This window comes from Peromyscus californicus, unplaced genomic scaffold, assembly GCF_007827085.1.
Source record: "Peromyscus californicus insignis strain IS unplaced genomic scaffold, ASM782708v3 Scaffold_6__1_contigs__length_162567912, whole genome shotgun sequence".
NCBI classification, from domain to species: domain Eukaryota; kingdom Metazoa; phylum Chordata; class Mammalia; order Rodentia; family Cricetidae; genus Peromyscus; species Peromyscus californicus.
Genome location: NW_026294584.1, coordinates 44,440,424 through 44,466,316, shown reverse-complemented (window position 1 = coordinate 44,466,316; position 25,893 = coordinate 44,440,424). Strand labels below are relative to the sequence as shown.

General features: G+C 38.3%; 1 protein-coding gene across 7 annotated transcripts in view; it reads right to left on the bottom strand.

Annotated features, from left to right (window-relative positions):
- The window catches only part of Mkln1 (muskelin 1), a 202,379-nt gene that overhangs the window by 30,409 nt on the left and 146,077 nt on the right, over positions 1-25,893 (bottom strand). For all 7 annotated transcript variants that reach the window (XM_052720218.1, XM_052720219.1, XM_052720220.1 and 4 more), the window contains 6 exons: positions 23,211-23,423; positions 16,075-16,296; positions 12,728-12,857; positions 4,907-5,054; positions 3,811-3,925; positions 1,837-1,976 (listed from right to left, as the gene is read on the bottom strand). In XM_052720218.1, the coding sequence (XP_052576178.1) occupies positions 1,837-1,976; positions 3,811-3,925; positions 4,907-5,054; positions 12,728-12,857; positions 16,075-16,296; positions 23,211-23,423 (968 nt within the window). The remainder of the gene's footprint in view (positions 1-1,836; positions 1,977-3,810; positions 3,926-4,906; positions 5,055-12,727; positions 12,858-16,074; positions 16,297-23,210; positions 23,424-25,893) is intronic.

Below are 25,893 nucleotides of genomic sequence, written 5' to 3'. Positions count from 1 at the left end.
ACATATATGCAATAAAAATTTAAAGGCTATAACCAAGTATCAAGTTACTATTTGTATGCACTACTTTCTTCATTAAAATCTAAAGGGAAGGCTGGGGAGCTAGTTCAGTGGGTCAAGTGCTTGTTAACAAGCAAGCATGGGGTCCTGAGTTTAGACCTCCAGACCCCATGTCAAAAGCCTGGAGTGGCAGCGCACACCCACTGGGAGGTGGAGACAAGGGGGCTCTATGGAGCCAGTCTAGATGAACGGCTAGCTCACCTCAGACCGTAAGCCACAAAAGTTCTTGAGACAGAATTTAGTGTATAAAGCCCACCATCCATTCAGGTTCTTTACATAGAGTGATAGTAGTGGCATAAAAACACACAAAATGCTTTCTTATGGCTCCTTTTGGCATCTGTTTGGACAGCTAATGTTCAATATTGCAAAAAGGACCTCAAGTACATATTTATTTTGTCTTTTAAAATCCTACTGATTTTTTTGTCATGTAGACCAGGCTGGCCTTGAACTCACAGAGATCCACCTAACTTTGCTTCCTAGGTGCTGGGATTAAAAGCTTGAGTCATTTCTCTGGGCTGCATCAGAAGACTTTTAAGAGTTAACTAAATTTAACTTTCCACCTACCAGTTGTTCTAGCTGAAGCAGAAAAAGCAGCACTATGGTTTCTGAATTTATGTTGCCCTTTTGTAAACAAAGCAAACACTAAGTAAGATTTTAAGAAGTGAATTTCAGCAACTAGCCCAAAGTGCCTCAAAGTTTAAACCTTATTATAGTCCATTCTTTGTCATCCTGACTGAAAAGGCAGACCTCCTCTTCTGAGATCCAATAGGAAATAAACTTGTTATTTACAGGGATGCCTCAAAGGAGCTTCTGCATTAATTTTTCTAAAATACAACTTGTGAAAGTAGGGAAAGATAAGTAATTAAGCATATGGTTAAAAAAAACCCCTCAGACTTGCTTTGTACATATGCAGACATTTTAGGCAATTATCTTTTACATAAAACCTAATACATAAATATATGTGATAAACATAAAAATGTACACATTAGGTGTACATGCATACCTACAAACATATAACATGCATAGCAGTTACATGGAGCTCTCTGTAGTCAGAAAGGTCAGGATCAAACCTCACTTTGCCACTTCAGCTGAGTGACCTTATGAGTTAGTTATAGAAGTCATTTAAAAATTGCCTCAGTTTTCCCCTTTGACAGAAGAGTGAAAATGGCAGTTTCCACTCTACTATCTAATTATGAGACTAGGAATCAGAGACCAACATGCAGTAATTAATAAATGATGACCTTCTTCCAAAACACAAGTTAGCACCTAAGACTGCCAGTAACCCAAATGACAAGCACATTTCTACATTTTTAGTGGCTTGCTACTTGCTAAGACTAAATCATGTCTAATCAATCACAACCTTAAAATCATTTGGCAATCGATATTTTTTTCTGTCAACACTTGTAAAATTATACTTGCTTATTAAAAAATTAGCACCTGCCTGTATGTATCCTTACTGTGTATCTTCCTTTGAAATGAAGAACAGACATTTACAAAATCCAGTATCTCAGAGCACTTGACTATCTTCTTTAACAGTTAGAGTGAGAGAGCCGCATCCGATAGCTAAGTCATACCAAGAATAGCTGACGATGCTAATTAAAGACAGTTAAAAAAAAATCTTTTGAGACAGGGTCTCACTATGTAACTCTGGCTGTCCTGGAACTCACTATGTAGACCACACAGTCCTTGAACTCATAAAGATCCGCCTGCCTCTGCCTCCTAAGAGGTAGTATTAAAGGTGTGAGCTACCACACCCAGCTTAGTCAATTAGATTTATACCTGTGTTTTCTTATGAGGTACTTGCAATGCCTCAGTAAGTAATCTTTAGAAGGTCTACACAACTTCAGTGACCAGAAGTCATCTAGTCTCATCTTTGGAGAGCAAGATTTTCCTGGATTTCCACCAAATAAATAATGAACCTATAAGAAACACAACAAACCAGAATTTAAAGAACTCATACATACTCAAAAGACTACAGAGCTCATAAGGAAATGTCTTCTTTCAGAAGTACGTGATTGCTAACTCTCTTTGCCTTATTCATTTGACAATTTTTTAAATTGATACATTCTTATCAAAGGTTTCCCATGATTTTTCTTTATTCCATTTCACTCTAAAGCTCTTTCCTAAACTACATGTGTATTAAAATCATACTATTAGAATTTTAATGATAAATGGAAAATGAAACAAAAACCACGGTAGGAATAAGCTAATCCAACACATATTTTAGAGAACTACAAATAAAAGGGTTATCTAGTTAATTGTTGGTCAAAATAAATAAAAAATGCAATATTTGAAAGAATTCTGACATGAATTTTAAATAGAATCATTGAAGGTCAAGAGTATATTAAAACTTCAGTAAAAACTTTAACATCTTATTTTGATTTAACCTAAATGTCAAATAGTAAAAGACATATATAACTTTCAGAATATTATCCATTATTTAATTAATACTAAACAAGAAATGTAAAGGATTACAATAGTGATTTCACCATTACAGCAGAATTTTAATGTTATTCTACATTTATACTAAACATTAAGATATTTCCCTGAAGATTTGAAAACATTTATATTCATAGTATTAAAAAAGATATACTATTTCTAGCCCACCAAACAAAAATTATTCCTAGCCCATTGGATGAAAATTCTTCACTACCCCCTTAAGTTGGAAAATTCTGGGAGTAAGGGCTTGTATTCATTTCTATGTTATCTTTCATCCGAAGGTTTCAAGATATCTAGCACAGATTTTAAATGCTCATCTGTGGCTTAAACAGAAAAAGTTTGCTCTGCCAGTAAGTTTCAATACAATCTGAGTCCAGTTGCTAAATTACACATGAAATTTAAGGGGAAAATACTTACAGAAACTACTCTGTGAACATTTAGTGATACAAAAAATTATTTTCACAATGCTGGTAAACAGAGGTCATTTATATAAGAAATATATAGATGAAATGACTTCTTATACAAGTGGAAAATCTAATGCCTGGAAAGTTATATACTTGTTCCTTTTCATTTGCAAAGTCTTCAGTTGCAAAAACTTCATGTTCTACTTGGATATCCACAACATATATTCAATGACACATGTTATAAATCTGTTCTATGAAGCGACAGAGACACTTCACTGACAATTTTCAAAACAGGAAAAATGTTACAGTGTGATCTCATCATATGGATGTAAGGCAAAGGAATCTGGAGTTTGAGACTAGCCTAGGCTACTTAGTGAGACCCTGTTCCAGAGAAGGGGAAAAAAAAAAAACAAACAACTTAAGAGACAAAAAGTGTCAAAAATTACTATGGACCATACAAAATGATTATTCTCTTGAAGAATTTTGGGAAAAAACTGGGGCTAGTGGTACAGTCTTGTAATTCTAGCTACTAGGAACGCTGAGGCAGTAGGATTACAAACTTTGCTTGGGCTACAGAGTGAGTTCAAGTACAGCCTGGGGAACTTACCCAGTGTCAAAATAAAAAGTAAAACAAGGGCTGGGGACAGATATACAGTGTACAGTGCAGTGGTTGGATGCTTGCTTAGCATATGTGAGGCTCTAAATTCAATCTTGCGTGTGTGCGTGAGTGGGGGGAGAGGGTTTAAAAAGAATAATATTGAATGCCTGCTACATATTCTATTAAATGTCTGCCTCTGTATTAAAACTTTTCATTCAAATCCACTTAAAAACAATTAGAAATAAGATCTATTCAGGGACATTTTCAGACTGTAATTCATAGAAAATGTATAGGTCAAAGTGGTTAGCATACCTTGTGTAATTCGTCATAAACGAGCTGATGGGCAAACCTTGGACATGGTTCTTCTTCCTGAAGACTTTTACTCAGATTCTCTTTTGCAGCTTGATCATTCTTATAGACACAAGACCTGGAAGACACTGCTCTTAAGACACTGTACTTCAGAGGATCAGCAGCAACCACACTGTTTATACAATCAGAGCCAATAAGCTGACTCTCAATGCCCAACTAGCAACAGAAAAAATGTACACTTGTCACATTCGAGTGCAAAGTCAGTGTGTAAAGGGACACACACTTGTTAGAACTACTTCTGACATTTCAAAATAGCTCACTTCACAACAACCTATCTTGTGCTTTTAAATATGAACTGTACACACGAAGTGCTAAAAGTGAAGAGGTGTTGTACTGTGTACTCACAGTAGAAGACTCAAGCACACTCTCTCTCTGAATGCAAACAAAACGTCTTCCTCAGAAAACAACAGATCCCACAGTTGCCGAGCATACTGCCATAGAAAATGGAGCTGGTTCTTGGAAGTGTTTCTGTTGTCACTGAACACCAGAGCTGGGTCTTCTGCAACTGTTCCCCAAGCAGAACATGCAGCATCTGCTCTGCCAGATGCTCTGGGACAAATCTTGGCTTAGAAATGCTAAGTCAAACCTACCCTTCACCAGCACTAGGACAGGGGATGTTATTAGCTTCAACTTTACCTATCTACTTGGTGATAACCTAAAGTGAAATACAACTAACTCTTTAAAGCCCCAGAACAGGAAGTATCAGAAAGCGAACAACAGAGTAAAATCCCACTCATTTAATGTCACTGTGTACACAAGTGCTGATCTTATCAACAACACTGATTTCTTTAAGTTACTGATATTTTAGGCCAAGTGGAGTGGCTTACACCTCTAATCCCAAGCAGAAGCAAGGAAATCATGAGTCCAAGGCCAGCTGAGGCTATACAGTAAGTCTGTCTCAAAATATGCAACAAACCTGAGTATTCTTTCACTATCACAAATTAATACACGCCTCCCACTATGCTCATTTTTAAATAAACTATGATAAATAAATTTCATGGAAATATCACTGAGATTGCAGCACAACAAGAGTCCTTACCAGCTATTCCTCACAATGTCATAAATCCAGAAGGAATTTCTGACATTCTCTTCCCTCTTTTCTTTGTCTTTGCTGAGTCCAGATAAGACATGTATTTCATTCAGTTCTGGATCAATAGTTGCTCTCTGTGTGAATCCTGTCATTGGTACTAAAAATGGAAGGAATATATAAGATGGCAATATTTACAATCAACAGCAGATTAGTACTAATTCATGGCACATCTTCATTTTGCTCTATATGCCCACTGTATTTATTTTTTTTAACACACCTCACAGCCTTTTGTATTAAACAACAGACATTGTTTACAGCCTTCCTCCTGCTCTAGAATGTGAGTGACATAAAGGCAGAGGTTGCTTTGCTCATTACTTGGTTCTCGGTGTCTAAAATAGAACATATACACACATACATACATAGAGAAGGGGAGGGGAGAGGAGGAGGAAGAAAAGGGGGAGGGGGAGAGAGAAGGAGGGATGAGAAAGAGAGCACGCAAGTGAGTATGTGCACAAGAATGAGCACTAGAATAAGAGTGCAAACGACTTTAAAAACGGAAAGGCAACTTACAGAATGAGAACGAAGATTTGCAAGTCATATATCTCAAAGACTTGTGTCCAGGGTACATCATTTAGAACTCATTCTTAATTGTAAAACAAGTAAAGCATTTCCAAGAGTATATAGAAGCGGTCAACAGGCACAGTAAATGGTACTTAATATCATTAGGCCTTAAGAAGCACAAATCAAAACCATGATACAATACTATTTTATGCAGGCAAAGGGACATACATCCCTATAATCCTAGCACTCAGGAGCTAGAGATCAAGACTAAGGTTGAGGGGAGGTAAGGGGCTGTCATGCCCAGTTCTGGCTTTCAGAGCACTTAATACACTCACTACACACATCATTTCTCCTTGCAGAATCTCCTTGCCCTCATGTGATTACAACGTCAACAGAATGTTTGCATCTCTAACTGGGGATCTCAATTGTTAAAAAATTTGCTCTATGATTTCAAACAATACAATGTAAAACTCACATTGTAAATGCAGTTTTAATCAAATAACACACTTGAGTGAAGCACAAACATGTAATTATATATTAAGTCCATCTCAAATTACAGTAATTAACTGAAATACAAAAACTAAAAAAAAAATAGCTAATAAGCACTGGATTGGCTTAATACATTACAAAACATCTACATAATGGGTAAAATTGGTGTTTTCTAGGAACATTTGATAATGTGGGAATTTAAATAGTGTTCCACTTCATTACTAAAAAAAATTTTAGTGCCTTAAAAGCTAAGTAGTGCCCTAGTGAGATAAAACAAAAGTTAAGTGTACACTGGTTAAAGTGAGGTAAAAGTAATTCTGTGCAAATACAATACTTCTTGATATGAGGTTTTCTGAATAATCTAACTTTGTGCAGTATATTTTAAAAGGAGATTTAGGGTATCAAAGATACCTTGAAAGATGGATGCTCTTTAAAGAAATTCTGAATAAAATATGTGTCCCTCCCCCAGAGTTTTTGCAAAGCCTCTGAAATGCAGAGTCAAGGATGCACCTGTAACAGTGTTAGCAATTAAGGCCAGAACCACACATGTGAAGTCCTAACCTGTCTTGAGGAGTTAGGAAAGAATTTCAAGAGACCAAAATTTATAAGGTAAGATCTGAGAGGTGATCAAAATTAGATTTGAGAGGTAAGATGGAAAAACTGGGGAACAGCATGGTAGAAAGTTTGAAGACAAGAAAACGCACGTTATCTCTAAAGGTCCTACTCGGTGCTGTGAGACAAGCAGTACAGGAGAAATGCAGGGAGAAGGGAGGCCGGAGCCGCAGAAGGAAGGCAGGCCGGGGCTGCAGAAGGAAGGAAGGCCGGGGCCACGGAGGGAAGGAAGGAAGGAAGGAAGGAAGGAAGGAAGGAAGGAAGGAAGGAAGGAAGGAAGGAAGGAAGGAAGGAAGGAAGGAAGGAAGGAAGGCCGGGGCTGCGGAAGGAAGGAAGGAAGGAAGGAAGGAAGGAAGGAGGGAGGGAGGGAGGGAGGGAGGGAGGGAGGGAGGGAGGGAGGGAGGGAGAGAAAAAGGAAGGAAGGAAGGAAGGAAGGAAGGAAGGAAGGAAGGAAGGAAGGAAGGAAGGAAGGAAGGCTGGGGCAGCAGAAGGCAGCCAGGGCTGCAGAGCTAAGCTTCAGCCCATTAGCCAGGCTGTTTCCAAACAGATTCTTCTTATCAGAATTAGCTCTAATCAAAAAGTCAGATCAACTTATTTCTTTGTCTTCTCCACGCACAAAAAGAGCATATAAAGACAGAACCCTGGTAAGTGACCAAAAACCATCTACAAATCAAACGTTCGGCTATGGTTTTGTCCTTCCTAAGTCCTGCAGTAGAGAATGGGTTGGAAAGAGCTGAGGCCCATGGGGAGAAGGCGACAGAGGGCAGATGGGTGAGGCAGCCCAAACTAGTGCAGAGTAAAGTGGCAAGGGGCACAGGGACACGCTGTGAAAATGAGGTGACATGACGGTTACTGGATGACTCAATGTTCCCTGAGGGTGGTGATGACATCTTCTGGAGAAAACTGAGATACTCAACAATACCAGCCAAGCCTGAGGGTCAGTCAGCGCACCTCCACTCAGGGAGGCTGATAGGCCACCGTTTTTCTTCAAATGAACCCTGGTCATCTACAAGTGCAGATGCAGTCTGAGGCACTAGGTCAGCCTAGCTGACTAAAGACTGAAAGAGGACCTGAGAGCTAGCCCTGAGACTCTCAATCCCTGCCAGGTATAGTCCTCTTAAGAGTAAGAGGGAAAGCAGAAAGGGAGAGCATGAGAAAGGGAGGAGGAAGGCAGGAAAAGGAGAAGGAAGGAGCAGGTATAGATGGGGGCAGGCAAAAAAAAGGTAAAAGATGCATTTCAGTTTCACTCTGATAGGTCAATGGAGCCCCTATGTTCTTCAGTTCCAAGCATGACTCTATATACTGAGTTTTAGGTGGGAACATTTTCTGCCAGAAAAGTTCTCAGTAAAATACTGTATATGTATATATAGTTGGGAGCTTTTCGAGCAATGAAATTCTTAGGATTATGGTAAAAATCAGCCACTTGGAAATATATCCTTAAACAAAACTGGTATCTTCAAAAGAAATCAAATATAGACCCAGAAATTAAATCCTTCAATAACTTTTTATTTAGGGGGAAAAAAAAATCTTCATTTGTGAGGTTCTTCCTAATTCTCTACTCCTCATCGTCTGTCTTGAAGATTCCCTCTGCAGAGATGGTTTCCCAAACTACATTATCTAAATGGCATGCTCATGCTACTCATTAGAACAGCCTCCAACTTCTTTTCTTTGTAGTGCTCAGATCACAACTGCAGGTCATTCTTCACTAGAATATGAACTTTCTGATTTAGCTTAATCCCCACTGGTGCCTAAAACAACCCTTGGTAAATAGAAGACAGTGGACTATTTGAATGACTATTAAATGCTAGTAAACAATTAACAAATACTATTACACTAATGAATGGATTTGTTTGCTTTGTGTGGTTAATTTCCTATAAGCCAATTAAAAAGCAAACAATGCACAGCAGACCTGTAACTCTGATTTTGGAAGAGTTAACTAGAGCAGTGACTACTGAATGAGGTAACTGGCCTTCTGTTTCTTTTAATTCAGCAATAAAACTATGATAAAGAAAAAAAATCACCACAAAAAAGCCAATGTAAACTTTAAAGTATTAGAAACAAAATTTGATGCAAACACCTGTTTAAAAGATTAGGAGATGTAGCCAGGCAGCAGTGGCGCATGCCTTTAATCCCAGCACTCAGGAGGCAGAAGCAGGCGGATCTCTGTGAGTTCAAGGCTAGCCTGGTCTACAGAGCAAGATCCAGGACAGGCACCAAAACTACGCAGAGAAACCCTGTCTTGAAAAACCAAAAAAAAAAAAAAAAAAAAAAAGATTAGGAGATGCATCAAAATGTCAAAAGACTATCTCTGAATGGTTGGATTTTTTTTTTTTTTTTAAATCATTCTGGTTTGGTTTTGTTGTTGTAGATTCTCTACCAGAAGATCATTACTTTTCTAATTACAACAACAACAAAAAGAACTGCTACAACTTTGCTAGTCATGACTCTGATTAAGGATAACAAAGTTGTAAATAACTACAAAATTGTTACTAATTTAAATGCTTTAAATTACAGTCATTACATTTATTACAGTTTAAAAAAAACCCTTTTTTTAAAAAAGTAGCTTTCTTCCACTATTCCTCTTTAACACCCTTTTCTTCTAGTTTTCAGAAGTGGTTCCATACAGAGAAAATAGAATATTTTCCCTCAATATTCTTAAATCTCAGATCTATCGCCACATAGTTGTGTTATGCTCAATGTGTTATTTAACCATTCCAGAATAATACCACCAATAAAAGATAATCTGGGAATATAGTAGGGTCTAAATGAACAACAGCTTCCTGGGACCAGGGATGGAGCTTAGTGTCTGAGCACAAAACTGAGAAATGACAACATCAAAAAAAATATGTAAAGTTAGGATTGTCCATCAAACTACTATTTACTAGCCAGGCTACACTTGGAGAGAACATAACTGCCCCTGTTCCAGACATATATCCTCTCATACACTGAGACAATATACTACAGTTTTCAATGTACTCGTCCTATCACCCTTGAGGCTTTTATAGGGAGAGCTGATTCTGTCCCCAACCTACTCCAGGGGATGTCAGGGAATCGAGAATAACTCTGTCAGACAGGTAATACATGTCTCTCCACACTACCCAACTGCAGTAACAGAAGTGAGTGAGTAAGCAGGGTGGACGACTCGGTGCAGGTGAGCAGTTATCGGCCACCTATGCGCCTATTCTGAATCGTAAGCTGAGGCTGCTACTTCAGATGTCGCTAAATGACTTTCTGTCTCAGTACACTTTGACTACATGTACACTATCATCCCAGTAAATCTTAATTTCAATTTTTTGTTAAGCTGATCGTAGTTTTGTATTATATTGTTTAAAAAATCCCAGCACTTGGGAGGCAGAAGGCAGGCAGGGTCTCTGAGTTCAAGACCAGCCTGGTCTACAGAGTGAATTCCAGGACAGCCAGGGTTACACTGAGAAACCCTGTCTCGAAAAACCAAAAAATAAAAAAATTAAGAAAAAGTGTGGCTCACTTAGGGCCAAAACATTCACTGTGATGATGTCTTTTTTTTTTCTTAAAATTTTGTGGGTTTTTTTCTTTTTCCTATTGTGTTCCTATCTCCAATCTTTTATATCACATGCTATCTGCCTGTTAGTATTTCTTATTGAAAATGTTCAAATGTATCTTTAAGTCTACTTTACATCTACTTTCACCTCTGTGCCCTGCTGTTCCTGCTCACTGGGCCACATCTTGGGAATCCCTTTTGTTTTCCTACATTGGATTTTCTTTTTTCCTAGCTTCTGTGGTTTCTCTTTTGCTACTTCTATTGTTTTGTTAGCATATTCGGTAAAGTCTCTTTCTAAAGAACAGTATATAAAAAGTCGAACGTTTTCACATGTTGAGACAACAGCCATTTCTAAACCCTTTCCCTCACACCCTCAACTCTTGCTCCCAGACTCTGCAGTGAAGCCTGACTTCACACTTCTAGCTAATGAAATCTAAGCAGAATCCCACTGGCAGCTGTCAGGACAAATTCTGTGATCTCTGCCCCCAGGCAAAGGAGGGATGTTTCAAGTGCTTCAAGTGACTGAGGTAGTTAACACCAACTATAAAGACAGGGCCGCAGAAGAGTCGGCCTGCAGCCCTGGAGACACCCCAACAGTCTACTATGGACTTCTTGTTCTTAGATGACTCTGGAACTGTTTAAACTGCTGTCTGATGGGACAGTTCTAGAAGGCAAACATGGATTTACCTAGTAGATCCAGAAATATTGCTCCTCTCCTTTTTACATTATTTTGGCTAAGAAAAAAATTCCAGTTTTTAGTAATTTTTCCAGGATTTTTCCAAAGATCCTCTCCTTTATGTTGAAGCATCCAATGCCACTAAGAATGTCTAGTCATTCTAGGTCCTGCTTCTCTGAGTGCAACTCATGTTGCTGCAGAAGCATTTAAGAAGTCAAGTCCTCTTTTCTGCCAGAATTATAAAAATGCACTATAATATACAATGATCTGCCATTAGTAGCCAGAGAACTTTTTGGCTTTCTGAAGATTCAACCAATTATTTTTTTATAGAGTGCCATTTATAACCTGAAGACCAATGTTCCGAGTTTGAGGAAATTTTCAAGTATTTATTTCCACTTCCTCCATTTACTTTGTTCTCTGCTGTTGGGAAAACTCCAGGGATGCCAGGCTGCAGACCTGCACTGACTCGGAGGCAAGGCTCTAAGACCACCATTCTACTGGTGGTCACAAAGAAGAAAGCACAGAAAATAGGCCTTTAGCCTGCACTCCAGCAGGGGAGATGTGAGCACAGGTCCTGGAGTCATTAAATGACTCCACAGTTGCTGCTGTTTTTCTCTAGTGTTGTCTTTCTTTTGAAATCCTGATGTATTACAATTGTGTGCTTGTGAGTGTCTGCAGGGTCAGTTCTCCTTCCACCAGGAGGTCCAGGGATGGAGCGCAGGCCATCTGGTTTGGACTGCAAGGACTTGACCCACTGAGCCATCTCACCAGTGCAGCTTCTCTTCTTTATTTGTTTTGTTTTTTGTTTGGTTTTTTGAGACAGGGTTTCTCTGTGTAGCTTTGCGCCTTTCCTGGAACTCACTTGGTAGCCCAGGCTGGCCTCGAACTCACAGAGATCCGCCTGGCTCTGCCTCCCGAGTGCTGGGATTAAAGGCGTGCGCCACCACCGCCCAGCAGCTTCTCTTCTTATATGTAAACAATTTTAATTAAAAGAAGAGGTTTACTCAATACAGTGCCTATAAACGAGACATATAACGTACGTATTTGTGGCTACACGTGTGTTGGGGTGAGGGGTGTCCATGTGTGTTAGTGTCTGGGCATTTTCTTCTATTGTTCTCTACCTTATTAGTGTTCTGATACAGAGTCCCATTGATTCGGCTGGACTGGCTGACCAGCAAGCGCCAATGATCTGCTTGTTTTAGTCCCCCAGCACCGGGGTTACAGACACACACAATCATGCCTGCCTTTTAAATGGGTGCTGGGCATCTGAACTTGGGTCCTCATGCCTGTGTAGCAGCAGCCCTAACACAAGTATTTAAAAATTTATTTTGTAAAAGTACCATTGATAAAAGGATCTTTTTTATATATGGCAGTTAAAAATGAAAAGCAAGCTGATCTCATTTCTAACCCCAGTGCCAAACTGGGCCTTAATCAAATCTACTCTTCTGGATATAATATTCACAGGTAAAGCAATTAGTGTGTTGGTTCAATGAAAATTATCAAAATAAGACTTTTAAAATTATAAGCACAGTGTATTACTAGCCAGGCCAGGGCCATGTGCATGAACTTAGTAAACAGGCACCTCAGCACCAGCAGACGAGCTACTTAGATGAACAGCTCGAAAGCTTGCAGGTCTGACTGACTGCATGAAGACTCCCTTAGAACAGACAGTCTCCACTATGCTGATGTCTCATCTATAGCTCACCACAGTGAAAACAAGTAGACAGCATCAGCAAATGCAGAATACTTTTTAAGATGCCACAGACACACGTTAACTTCAGAAACTCGTATTTTTGCTTAAAAGAAATAATAGTAAATCACATATTTTTAAACAGATGGAATTGGAGAGTTTTATTCTTCTTATTCAGAATTATTTCAATTAAGTAGAGAAAGTATGAAGGATGGTTAGAAAAAGAAGAAAATGGGTATTAGTTTTCTATAAAAAGTATTACAGCATGAGAAATATTCTTACCCATCCCAGAGTCTTTCTTGGTGCCATCTGAAATTATGTCTACATGATCAGAGTCCACATCATAACTAAAGAAATCATTCAAATACGTCTTCGATCGCTGGCCACCAAATACATATAAGCAACGATTTTTCTAAACAAAGGAGAAAAGGAAGGGAGTTGTCATTTCCAACGAAGAATTCAGAATGACCCTTCAAACTTTACATCTGTGTAACAGTAGTTTCCTGAGATCCCACACAACATTCCTTTGCTCGACTGAGGAGGGGAGGCAGCTCTCTCCTCACTACCAACAGGCACTGCTGAGACTCTGAACGCTGCCTACTGAAGTCACATAAAGGCTGTTGCCTTTGGTGTGACTATGAGAGAGCAAAAGTGAGCATGAGTGAGCAAATAAGAATGTGTCTGGATAAGTCAAACCATAATACAGGACAGCCACCCATGAGGAAGAAATTAACTCCTTCTTATGCCTGAAATAAAAACCAGAGCTACCTAAAGGTACCTTGACTTAGTTTTATTTTATAACCATAATCATGTTTTTATTAGAATATTAAAAAAACAGAAACAAAGACGAAAAACTATCTGTACATAAAGCTATGACTTTATGTATATACAGAATTCTAACCACACTCAGAAGTATTATACTGATTTTTAATTCAGTTTTTTTTTTGATAATACATTCTTATGGTCTAAGTCCTAAATTAAAAATTCACTAGAAAGCAATTTTAATTTTGGAAACACTAGTGATTTTGTTGTTAGCTTTGACAATTGGAAAATTCTCACAGATGAAACAAGTAACGTAATACAAATGAAATGAGATTTTTAACTTTAAAAGATATACAAGTACAAAAACCAAAGTCACTAAGTAAAAGAAAAAAAATTAATTTGAATTAGATTTATCAGTGAGAACTCACGATTTGCCCTTTGTTTTACCAAAAAGTAAATGTGTACATATGGGTAAAAAGGAGGCTCCTACTGGCCAAAGACAGATTAAAAACAAAACAAAACAAAAAAAACAATAAAAAAATACCAACTGAGAAAAATGGCAGCACTGAACTTAAAGTCTCATGTATATAAAAAATTCATGAGCTCATAATTACAATGTTTTTAACTACCTCACTAGTTGGCTTTGGAAACTGAAACATCAAACATGTTTCATGAAAATCAACAAAAGAATCAGACATCCATCCATTCATTTAGATTTATTTATTTGAGACAGAGTCTTCCTACATAGCTCTGGCTAACCTGGAATTCACTATGTAGGCCAGGGTGGCCTCGAACTCACAGAGATTCCCACTGCCTCTGTTCATATTAAAGGCACACCCAATGATTCACTTAGTTTTTAAGATAGGGTGTTTCTATGTGTTCCAGGCTGGCCTTGAACTTGCTGTATACAGCCCAGATTGATCTCAACTCATGGTCTGCCTGCCTTAGTTTTCAAGGTGCTAGGATCACAGGTGTGCATCATTAGGCCTGGCCCAAGAACCATATGGTTTCATTTTAGAGTAATCAAACAATTCATGACATAAAGATGATGTTTTATTGTTCTTTTTTAAAAAAAGAAAAATAGAATTATAGTTAATAAATACAGAAGAAACAAGAACATCAGAAAAACCACCATTTTGTGATCTCTAATGAAATCTAGACAATGAATACCCACTGAATATCAATAGGTAAAGGTTATAGGAAATTTCATAATTGATCGATCAAACTAATAATTCCTAAACTCACTAATATATATGTAAACTATGATAATATTAAGTGCCTCTTGATATCCTATGATCAGAGTACTGGTGAAGTGCTGGTATGTTATCTCCTGGCTTCCCCTTGAAAGGACAGTGACTATGTATAATTAAGCCCCCAGATAAAAATGACTAGATAATAGAAAATATGATAGAGAAACACATTAAATAATGCAATAAAGATCCAATCAGTCAAGTGAGAAGGGGAAACATTGTAGATTACAGATAATTCTGATTTTTAAAAAAGCAGAGGGAGTAGAATGTGTGTGGAGAAAAGAGGATGTACTGCTGTGCACAGGAGTATCTGGGATCCTGATCTGAACAAATCAGTTCTGAAAAGGTATCATTTAGGCTATCAGAACAACGTAATATAGACCAGGCATTATATACTCTTAATAAGCTGCTTGACTGTGATGGGTATGATAATGGTAACACCATTTTAAAAGTTTGTGTCTATCAGTGTACACTGTAGTATAATTTTAGGTACAATTGTCCCTCAGTATCAGTATAGGTCCTCATCCTGATGCACAAATTGGGTGACCGAAAAGTCCCTTAGGATTTGTACATAACATATACATATCCTCTTATGTACTTTAAATCATCTCTACATTACTTTTAATACCTAGTATAAACTGTAGGACATGAGAGCAGTTGTTTAATAAAGGGTTTTTAAAAGTCTGTACATGTTTAGTGGAGACAAAAAATTTAAAAAACTATTTTCAATCCATGGTTGTTTGAATCTGTAGATACATAGCCCACAGATATGAAGGGCCTGCTAAATACAGACATTCTAGCTGAAGTCTTTCTGCAAATACTCCCAATATAATAAAATGTAATAAGCTCTAAAAATGACAGGGAATATAATTAAAGTAGGAGTGCTTTATTAAAAACATAGACTGGGCCGGGCGGTGGTGGCGCACGCCTTTAATCCCAGCACTCGGGAGGCAGAGCCAGGCGGATCTCTGTGAGTTCGAGGCCAGCCTGGGCTACCAAGTGAGTTCCAGGAAAGGCGCAAAGCTACACAGAGAAACCCTGTCTCGAAAAACCAAAAAAAAAAAAAAAAAAACCATAGACTGTTTACTGATCAAACTGACAGATATGTACACAGAAATCACTACTATCTCCTTCTTTGTACTTCATATAAAGAATATTTTAAAAACATGCATGTTAAACAGCATACATTCTAATACTTTGTTTACAAAAGAAGGACTGCTTACTTCAAAAAGTTAAGGTAAAGTCTTTTGGTTGTTTTTGTCAGTAAACTCTTATTCTAATTCTATTAAAATCAATCTGTAATTAATTGAGAGTAGCAAGAGGAAAATAATTCAAAGTTATCCATCTAATTGCTAAGAAAAGTCTGCACATGGTTAAGTCCTAAAAAGAGAGCTATGTAAGCAGTAAAGTTGGTCATAAAAGCACCTACCTTTATCTTCAGGTAATACTCACTTAGGAGTTTCTAAGTTGATGAAAATGACTACATGACAGCTCTCTGCTAACATTCTATTTTCTCTGTCACTGCTGTATTTGTCATTTATTTCTAACAAAAAGCTTGCTTTCTTACTGATTCTTTCCTATAAAGATAGACATGACAAAATAACAGAATATTCTTACTGAGTGGAACAGCATGCAGTGTCCAATTCGAGACTGGATGTCCTCAGGGCCAGCATTACAGGAGTCCTCTCGAAGAAGTTTCCAGGTTTGACATTGGCAGTTGAACGCAAACAAGCCACTGAACTGTGGTTCACTGGCTCTGCTGTCATCTACGCTGCCATTACATGTCAAAATTCTACCACCAAAGGTGTAGATCATATGTTTTTCTGAGTCCATACACATCTATGAGAACAAGGCAACAGTTTCAGTTTGTTCCTGTCATATGTGCCAAAATGAAATCAGTAAGTACAGTTTCACATTCTCAAAGAAACCCCGAATTTTGCTCTTAATGATGCTAAATACATATCTTAATTATTGGACACACATACTGTAATACTGTTCAGAAATTCAGGATAGGTTTCTAAATACTTTTTCAACTTCCATTTATCCCAATTAAAATGAATATACTGAGCTAAGGAACTTTGTTTTCTTGATGCTATGCTACATGATTTTTATCAGAGCCAACGACAAATCATGACATACTGGTCTTACTAACAGTGCATACTGATCATACAACTCTATGGATGAATTGTGATCATATGCTCCTCTCCATCCTCCTTAGAGGGAAGTATCTTACTTGTTACTTGTTTAATAAGAGAGAAGATACCCAACCCGCAAACTAGAGCGATTCAGCTAAATGAACCTCTACATTTATTTCACAAAACTTGCCAAACTATGTTGTAAAATAATGCAACAAGCCAGGCAGTGGTGGCACACACCTTTATTTAAGTCCAGCACTCAGGAGGCAGAGGCAGGCGGATCTCAGAGTCTGAGGCCAGCCTGGGCTACAGAGTGAGTTCCAGGATAGCCAGGGCTACACAGAGAAACCCTGTCTCAAAAAAAACCAAACCAAAACAAAACCCAAATGGCATTTGCAAACATGTCTCCAGACAGACTTCCATACCATAGTGTGAATAACTGTGTCTCTTTTTATATTATAAATTTAATTTTCATTGAATTAAGTTATGCAATTCAAGTCAACCTTGATTTTTACACTCCTTAAAATAAAAATAAAGCCCTCCATAAAATAACATATGAGGAAACAGCTGTCACAAGATAGTTAACACTCAAATTCTATCTCCAAGTCAAGCTGGGTTCAGCTCTCAAAGCCAAGTGGCGTCTGCGATTGAAGAATGTATCATGTACACAAACAGTTCTGCTTTCAGTGAAGCACTGGACTAGTTGTTCCAAGTTTGAGTCTCTTCTGCCAAACTGCTTCCCTCATCTAATTACTTTAAATTTACAACACAAAGATATTTTAGTAATTTTAAAGACCAATTAAAAAAATAAAGCACTGCAAAAAGGAAGGATTCTAGCAGAGAGGGAGGGGGAAGGGAGGGGGGAGAGGGAGGGGGGAGGAAGTTAGTTTGAGACTGGGTCGGTCTCTCAGCATAGCCCTGGCATTGCTCTTTCCTTTCAGGAGTTTTTGGTGTGGTATTCTTAACTGTCATCAGGGCTACATATATACATCTTTATTTTGCTAATTCATAAAAAACAGGAGGAGCACAGTATCAGCATGGAGATTCTTCTCCACACTTCCAGCATACAGGACATGAAACAGGAATAACTTTATTTATATACTATATACTCCTGCACTAAGATACATAGTGTTTTTTGTTTGTTTTTTAAGACAGGGTTTCTCTGAGTAACGGTCCTGGCTGTCCTGGAACTCACTTTGTAGACCAGGCTGGCCTCGAACTCACAGAGATCCCCCTGCCTCTGTTTCCCAAGTGCTGGGATTAAAGGCATGCACCACCTCTGTCCGGCCTATTTATTTCTTTTTTAATGAGGGTCAATTATCAACAAATTTTAATCATTCTAGGCATCTTAACACTCTTTACCCAGTCTAAGGTTTGTTCTTCGTTTTTTATTTTTATTTAATTTTTTTATTCTGTATTTTTTAGCATTTATTTTATCTTAAATCGTGTATGTGTGTGCCCATGTCTATGCATGGACATGTGCTTATGTATGCAAGGTGCCCCTGCAGCTCAAAAGAAGGTGTCAGATCTCCTGGAGCTGGAGTTACAAGTAGTTGTTGGATACTGGACATGGGGGCTGGGAACTGAACTTGGGTTCTCTGCAAGAGAAGCACATGCTCTTTACTGCCCAGCCAGCTCCAGGTCCTGTTTTGTACCTTTTAATCTCTGAAAAATGGTTATACAAACTTATGATAAATTGTGGTATTTTCACAAAAATTTGTAAATCAAAATTTTGCAAGACCAGTGGGTGTGGTGGCACACACCTTTAATCTTAGCACTCAGGAGGCTAAGGCAAATCTCTTTGAGTATGAGGCTAGCCTGGTCTACATAGTGAGTTTCAGGACATCTAGGTCTACAAAATGAGAACCTGTCTCAAAACAATAACAACAACATACAGATAAACAAACAAACAAAAAATCCTACCCGGATTTAATGGAAAACTCTTTTTCTACTCTGTCAGTTTACAACATTTCTAAAACACAATAAGCAGTAGACAGCCCAATTTTCTTTGTCTACCTTTAACCCATTTTCTAATTTTTATAAATTATCACACCTAAAGATACTTCATCAGACTAGAGGATCCCCTGCTATTTAGTCCCTAACCCGTAACTTAATATTTGCTCAGGGCACAAAGACTTCTGGACTTGTTACATCTCAGCCTTTTGCAGTATGAAGCTGAACAGTGGTTTCTTCTGGCGGGAGGGGATCTACCTTCAGGAAAGCTCCTACCACCTGTTGCTGTTGTTCAGCACCATTTCTAATGTGCTCTCCTCCCTGCAGACGGTGGAAAGGAGGTCAGTGAAAGGATCTGTTTGTCCTGTCAATTATTTGGTCCAGGAAAGGAGGCCAAGACACTGAGATCTTCATTTTTTTATTTTGTTTTTTGAGACAGGGTTTCTCTGTGTAGCCCTGGCTGTCCTGGAACTTGATTTGTAGACCAGGCTGGCTTCAAACTCATAGAGATACACCTGTCTCTGCCTCCCCAATGCTGGGATTAAAGGTGTGGGACACCATGCCCTGCTGGGATCTTCCATTCTTCAACAAGACTCTTTCCTGTTACTTCCCAGCAAGCTCACATTCCGTTTCTAGTAATTTCTTTTGGGGGGGGGGTAGTTTTCAAGATAGGGTTTCTCTGTGTTGCCCTGGCTGTCCTGGAACTTGCTCTGTAGACCAGCCTGGCCTCAAACTCAGAGATCCACCTGAGTGGATGCACTATCACCACCCGGCTCGAGTAATTTATTTATTCATTCATTCGTTCATTCATTCATTCATTTTAAGATTTATTTATTTATTATGTACACAATGTTCTGCCTCCATGTATGCCTGCACAGCAGAAGAGGGCACCAGATCTCATTATAGGCGGTTGTGAGCCACCAGGTGGTTGCTGGGAACTGAACTCAGGACCTCTGGAAGAGTAGCCAATGCTCTTAACCTCTGAGCCATCGCTCCAGCCCTCTAGTAATTTATTAAAGTGTTTATATCTAAAGGGTAATTTGGTCAGCTCTTTAACACTTGGTCCATACTATCTTTTCCTGAACACCTTTAGATACTGCTCTTTTGTCTCTTGGCATTTGCTACAGTCTAAATAGGGGTAGTGTCTCCCAACGGTCAACATGTTAATAGTTTGGCACCATGGTGGCACTAATACTGACAGTTGCTATGGACTTCCAGAGGAGTGGCCTTTGGAAGGTCATTAGACCATTAAGATTGTGAATGCAAAGAAGACTGAGACTCCAGCTTGCCCCTTCTCTTCTGTGGCCCTGTTCATGTACGTAGTCTGGCTCTACCACATGATTCTGTCATAATGTGTGCCCTTACCAAAATCCCAAAGCAATGATGCCACTTGATCTTAGACTGGAACCTCCATAACCAGGAGCCAAAACAATCTTTTCTCTTTATAAGTTAAACGCTTCAGATATTTCATCATATTTCTGGCTATAAAAAGCCAGAAAACAACACTGAAAGTGGATATATGACCAGTCTCATTTGAGTTCTAAGTGGCTTCATAATTCTGTTTAAAAATAGTGTGCTTTAAATTTAGTGTTACTAATATGCCTTTGAGGTAGCTGGCTGGCTCTCATCTGCCCATCTTCTCTGTAATTCTCTGACAAATACTTTTTATTTCTGTTTTGTTTTATACTTACATGATCCCTATCTTCTTTATGCTCATAGATTAGTCTCCATTTCTGAACATGATAATATGCTCTTCTTTGGGTTTTATTATTATGTTTACACTGTGAGGAGGAGGCATGTGTGTGCCACAGCGGTCAGGGGACAACTCTGTAGAGTGCGTTCTCTCATTCACCTTTACAAGGGGTCCAGGGATTGAACTCAGGCTGACAAGCTTGAGCCACAAGCCCTTTTACCCACTGAGCCATTTCATCAGCCCTCATTTCTTCCCTGTATGCAGTTCTTTCGGCTGCTCTTACCATTTGGTTCTCACATTGGCATTTTTCAATGTATACTTTGTAGTTATCTTCAGTTTCAACTTCATTATGTTGTTAAACTGTTGGAATGCTGAAATATAATTCTTACCTACTTTTGTATGAAGGAAAGTATCTTTTTCCCTCTATTATTTTCTTTGAAGTATTTCTCTAAAGATCTGGTGCTTGTTATTGTTTATAGTTTTTCACATTTAAGTGGGTTGGTTTTCTTTGGACCCAATAGCTTTCAGAGAGTTCCTATGGAAGAGGGACAGCAGTGTTTAAGGACCCTGGTGCTACCGAATAGAGGTGTGTTTCTGTGAAGCTATGTCTTATCTAATTCTGAGATCTCATCTGGTTTAGAGATGGTCTATCTCAAGGTGTCTTTTTTAAATTACGGTTGTCTATTTTGATTCTGTATGTACATGCTTATATGCCTGTGTGTGGGAATGCATGTGCCAGTGTGCATTTGGATGTCAGAGAATAACTTTCAGGAGTCAGTTCTTTCCTTTCATTCTCTGAATGCTGGAGACCAAACTTGGAAACAAGCACCTTTACCCAATAAGCCATCTCGCTGACTGGTCCTCAAGATTTGAATTTCCCTAGTTCCCTGGCTACTGCAAAAGAAGCCAGTGTGCCCAGCTGCCCAAGTGTTTCCTTTTTAGAACATACTGCTTTCTTAAACGGGCTGGGCTTTCCGACCCTGCTACAGGTTAACGCCCTGCTTCGCCCTGCGGCTGCTCTGCTCTGGACACTCAGGAGTCTGCTGTGCCACGGCAGGGCTCCCCTGCGTCTCAGGCTCTCTTCATTGCAATGTGTGGACTCAGTACACGGACCAGGGTTTCAGTCGTTTGTGATTAAACTTACAAGTAATTGTGAGCTTTCTCTGGCTCCTAGTTTTTCTGTATATGTGATTTACATACTGTTTTTAAAATCCTTTCTGTTGGAATTCTTGCTGTTATTGAAAACTAGGCAAAGCAACAACAAGTAAAGTTTGAGAGCTAAGCTGAGCTAAGCTGCCATATGCTCACCAGAAATACAAGACTCTGAATTTCAATTTTTTAAATGTTAAAATTCAAAATGGAAAAATAATTTTTAAATGTGTCTTTATCTTCCCCTTGTTCTTCTAAATTTTGAACATGAAGTATTAAACCCCAAAACATCCTGGCACTACAAATAACTGTTTGAAGTGTCATGAACACAAGTTAGTAAGTTCTAACTTACAGCTTTATTTGCATGAAATTAAATGTGCACTGAAGGCTTAGACAGGCGCGCTGCGTACTCAGCAGCACAGAGCATAACTGCTTAGCTGAATCAGGACCAAATTCTGGTTTCTTCCCCTCCATGGTTCTTTCATAGCATGGGATCAGTTGAAAAGTTAGAATTATTTATTTAATAGTAGCCAACTTCCAAGGAGCATCCTGTTGTATTAGTCAAGACAAATGACTATTATACACAACTGTGTGCCACAGCCAGACTATCCTTCAGCTATCCTACTTTTAACCAATACAAGTAATTTTTGTAAAATTCAGTACTTTTTGATAAAATATTAACAATTTTTGATCAAAAGGATAAATTGTTCCCTAACAATATGACCCGCTGACGTTACGTTCTTAGATAGCCAGATTCAGCCTAACTTCTTGGACTTCTTTTTCCCAGAAGAACAACACTGAGGATACCAGGAAGGAGCATGGATGTGGAAACTCAGCCTTAAAGAGCCTGTGTAAGTTCCAAACTTAACCGAAGGACCTTAACATTTTTATTTTTCACCTACAGTACTTGATGGATGTAGTTCCTCTTCACCATTTTCCTATACCAGTCATGTATTAACAAAAACATGAAACTAGGATAATTTCAAAGCAAAGCAAAACAATCTATAAAAAAAATAAATAAAGGCCTGGGACTCAGCTGCTATGTAAGACCTAAGGCCAAAGTTGGAGCAGCACAACTCTACCACTACCTCCTATTTCCCCAGCAGCAGACAATGCTAGCTGACACAGTAAAACAGGTCATCTCTCCTACACTCCGAAAGCTGTGCAAACAGGTTAACTAAGTAAAACTGCTTATCTGAACAATTCAAAGCAGTTACCATTTTCTTTGACTATGCTAGGGATAATGAAGAGAGGTACAGCCACAGTAATTAAAGTGGCTTCCACACCACTCACTGTTTAAACTGTTTTGTCCATAACACCATCACATGCTGAGTTTAAACTTAATCTAGAATGTGCCAAATTTCTATATAGCTTTGTAACAAGTTTCTGATTACAAACAAAACAAAGCACATTTTAGTCTAACTGGAAGGAAAGTTCTAGATTTTAAACTCATTAGCAAATGATTTTAAATTTATTTCAGGAAAACAGAATAAAAAATATTAACAGGGTAAGTTGTAATTGTTATAGTTAATATATATTTATAAACCTCTAAATTTGTTTTTCCTTGCTTCATCCACTCTCTATACTAAAGTTTTAAATAGATTAACAATTATGTAAATATTAAGATTAATGGCTTAATATTTCATCCTATATCAAACAATAAAAAAAATGTAAGAATAACCTTACACTTCCTGAAATAATTATCTTCATTACCTACCAATAGCATCATCAGTTATATAACACCTATAAGCATCTAAAGTAGATCTCTAGGAGCAAAGAGCACTCAGCACTAGCTACTTCTATTCTCATGAAGTGCATCCAACCTGATGATCAAACACCAGCTTTGGTCCACCATCAGCAGCAGTGTCTTCACTGAGTAACATCCAGGTATTGGTGTCAATGTCGTAACGGTAGAAGTCACTTTTCAGAGACTTGCTGTTCCTCACAGAGGAATCCAAGTAGCGGCCCAACGTGTAGATCTGCCTCCGCTGGATGTCGATGCACATTTTATGGCACGACCTGGCACTAGGACCATTCTGGAGAGAGAAGGGTGGGAAGAAAAAAGGGTGTCAAAGAGCAAAGAGCAGAAATGCTCTCTTCTGTTCTAGTTCATCAAAACTCATGACAAGTCAACTACTATGGCTCTAACACTAGACTGATAACACATCTCTAAGCAAAAGAAAGTAGTGGGAGACATAAACTTTACCCTAGAAATGTTTGAAATCTGCCAGGAAAAAGCTATGAACTATTTTATACTCTCTGGCACTTGTTTTAACATCCATTGTGTCATGTACCACATTGTGTTTTGGGTTTTTTTTTTTTTTTTTGGTTTTTCGAGACAGGGTTTCTCTGTGTAGCTTTGGAGCCTGTCCTGGAACTCACTCTGTAGCCCAGGCTGGCCTCGAACTCACAGAGATCCGCCTGGCTCTGCCTCCCGAGTGCTGGGATTAAAGGCGTGCGCCACCACCGCCCGGCCACATTGTGTTTTATATGCCTTGAACACAGTTCAATCCCTATCGAAAATCAAGTTTAAGGCATAGTGTATCTTTAAATGTATTGTGAACAAAAAAAGAAATTTAAAAATGTGCATGTAGGGTCATATGAATGTATAAGGTGTGTGCTCGTCTGTGTAGGCCTGAGGGCAGCATCAGTTGCCTTGGGTTGACTGTTATTCACCAAATCACTCTAGCTTGTTTCAAGGTGACATAAAACTTGCCAGCACATTTTCTCAATTAAGATTCCCTCTTCCCAGATGTCTAGTTTTGTGTCAAGTTGACAAAAAGCAACCTGCACACTTGCTAAATTCTGTTTACATTATTACTGTGGATAGATGTGTTTCACTGAATCCTTACAAAAACACTATAAGGAAACCATTATCACTATTTCACAATCTAAACTACTTGTCTAGAATCAGAAAACTAGGAAGTGATAATGATATCTAAGCCCCACTGTAACCAGATTTAAAAACATTATAAAACCCTGTTCTTTTCACTTTGATAGGCAATTAATTGGTTTTTTTCCTCAGAAGAGAGAAATAAGCAAAAATCTAACTAACAAAATTATATGCTCATGACTGAGATGATGAGAAATGGGAAGCTAGGAGACTGGGTGCAATCTGAAGGAAATAAAAAACCACCATAAGTTCCTGGAGCAAGACAAAACACCAAATAGCAGTATTATACGAGAAGTAACATAATGTAAATAGCTTGGTTAAACGTGGGACTATTACACAGGAAAAAGGTTTGACATTAGTAACAGTAACTGAGAAAATAAACCAAGTGCAATTTATGCTTTCATATTCATACAAATAATTTTAAGACTTACGTTTTAAGGGTTTCTTTACTAAGATTCCATACATAAAGTAGAAATGTTATTTAGGGGAAGTTTCTTTCATGATTAGGTAATCTCAAAAACAAAGATGGAGTTATATTTCTATTAGTATGAAATTTTAATTTTTAAACAAGAAAGACCTCTTGCTTCCAAGTAGCACTAATACCATTAAAATGACAAGTAAACTATACCTCCCAAGTGCTGGGATTAAAGGTGTGTGCTGCCACTGCCTAACCTCTATGTTTAATATTGTGGCTGTTCTGTCTCTGACCCCAGATAAGTTTATTAGGTTGCACAATATTTCGGGGAACACAATACCACCACATACATACAACTGTTTTTGTAAATTAATTAAAGGTATTTCTGACATAGTGACTTTCAATAAGCATAACCCAAATAAATTAAAAAAACACCAGTAAGCTTTTTTTTTACTTTTTACATACACAAAGGAATCCTACTACCTACCCTAAGATTTGAAAAATCACTAATACAAGTAAAATCCAGTAAGAAGAACCCTGTCTAATTTCTTATTGCTCAATAATCCTAGGAATGAAGTCAGAGCTCTTTAACAAAACAAGAGACACAAATTAAATTTATGCCTAGCTACATAAACAATTATTTTCTCCGTAAGAGCTCAGGCTATTAGCTTTTGATCTCTAAAAGTTTTAATAGACACATGTTTAAATAAATTCAAGTGATTAAATCAACTTTTGCTTCTTGATTATATATCATGCTTTTAAAATGCACACCTTGAGACATCATCAATAACAACCAATATCTATACTTACTGGTACAAAAAACTGTAACTGCACAATAATAGGAACAATGGGCTATCAAACTAGGGCAATATTACCATTCGGTTCACTGACAGACCAACTGAAGATTTTTAGGCACTGTCTTAGTCACTGTTCTACTGCTGTGAAGAGACAGCATGACCAAGGCAACTTTTACAAGAAAAAAGCATTTAATCAGAGAGCTTGCTTTCAGTTTCAGAGGTTGAGTCCATTATTATCATGGAGGGAAGCATGGCAGCATGCAGATAGGTGCTAGAGAAGTAGGTGAGAGCTACATCCTGACCCACAGGCAGAGAGAAAGAAGAGACAGAAAGACAACGACTCTGGAGATGGCATGGGCTTTTAAAACCCCAAAGTCCACCACCAGTGACATATTTCCTCC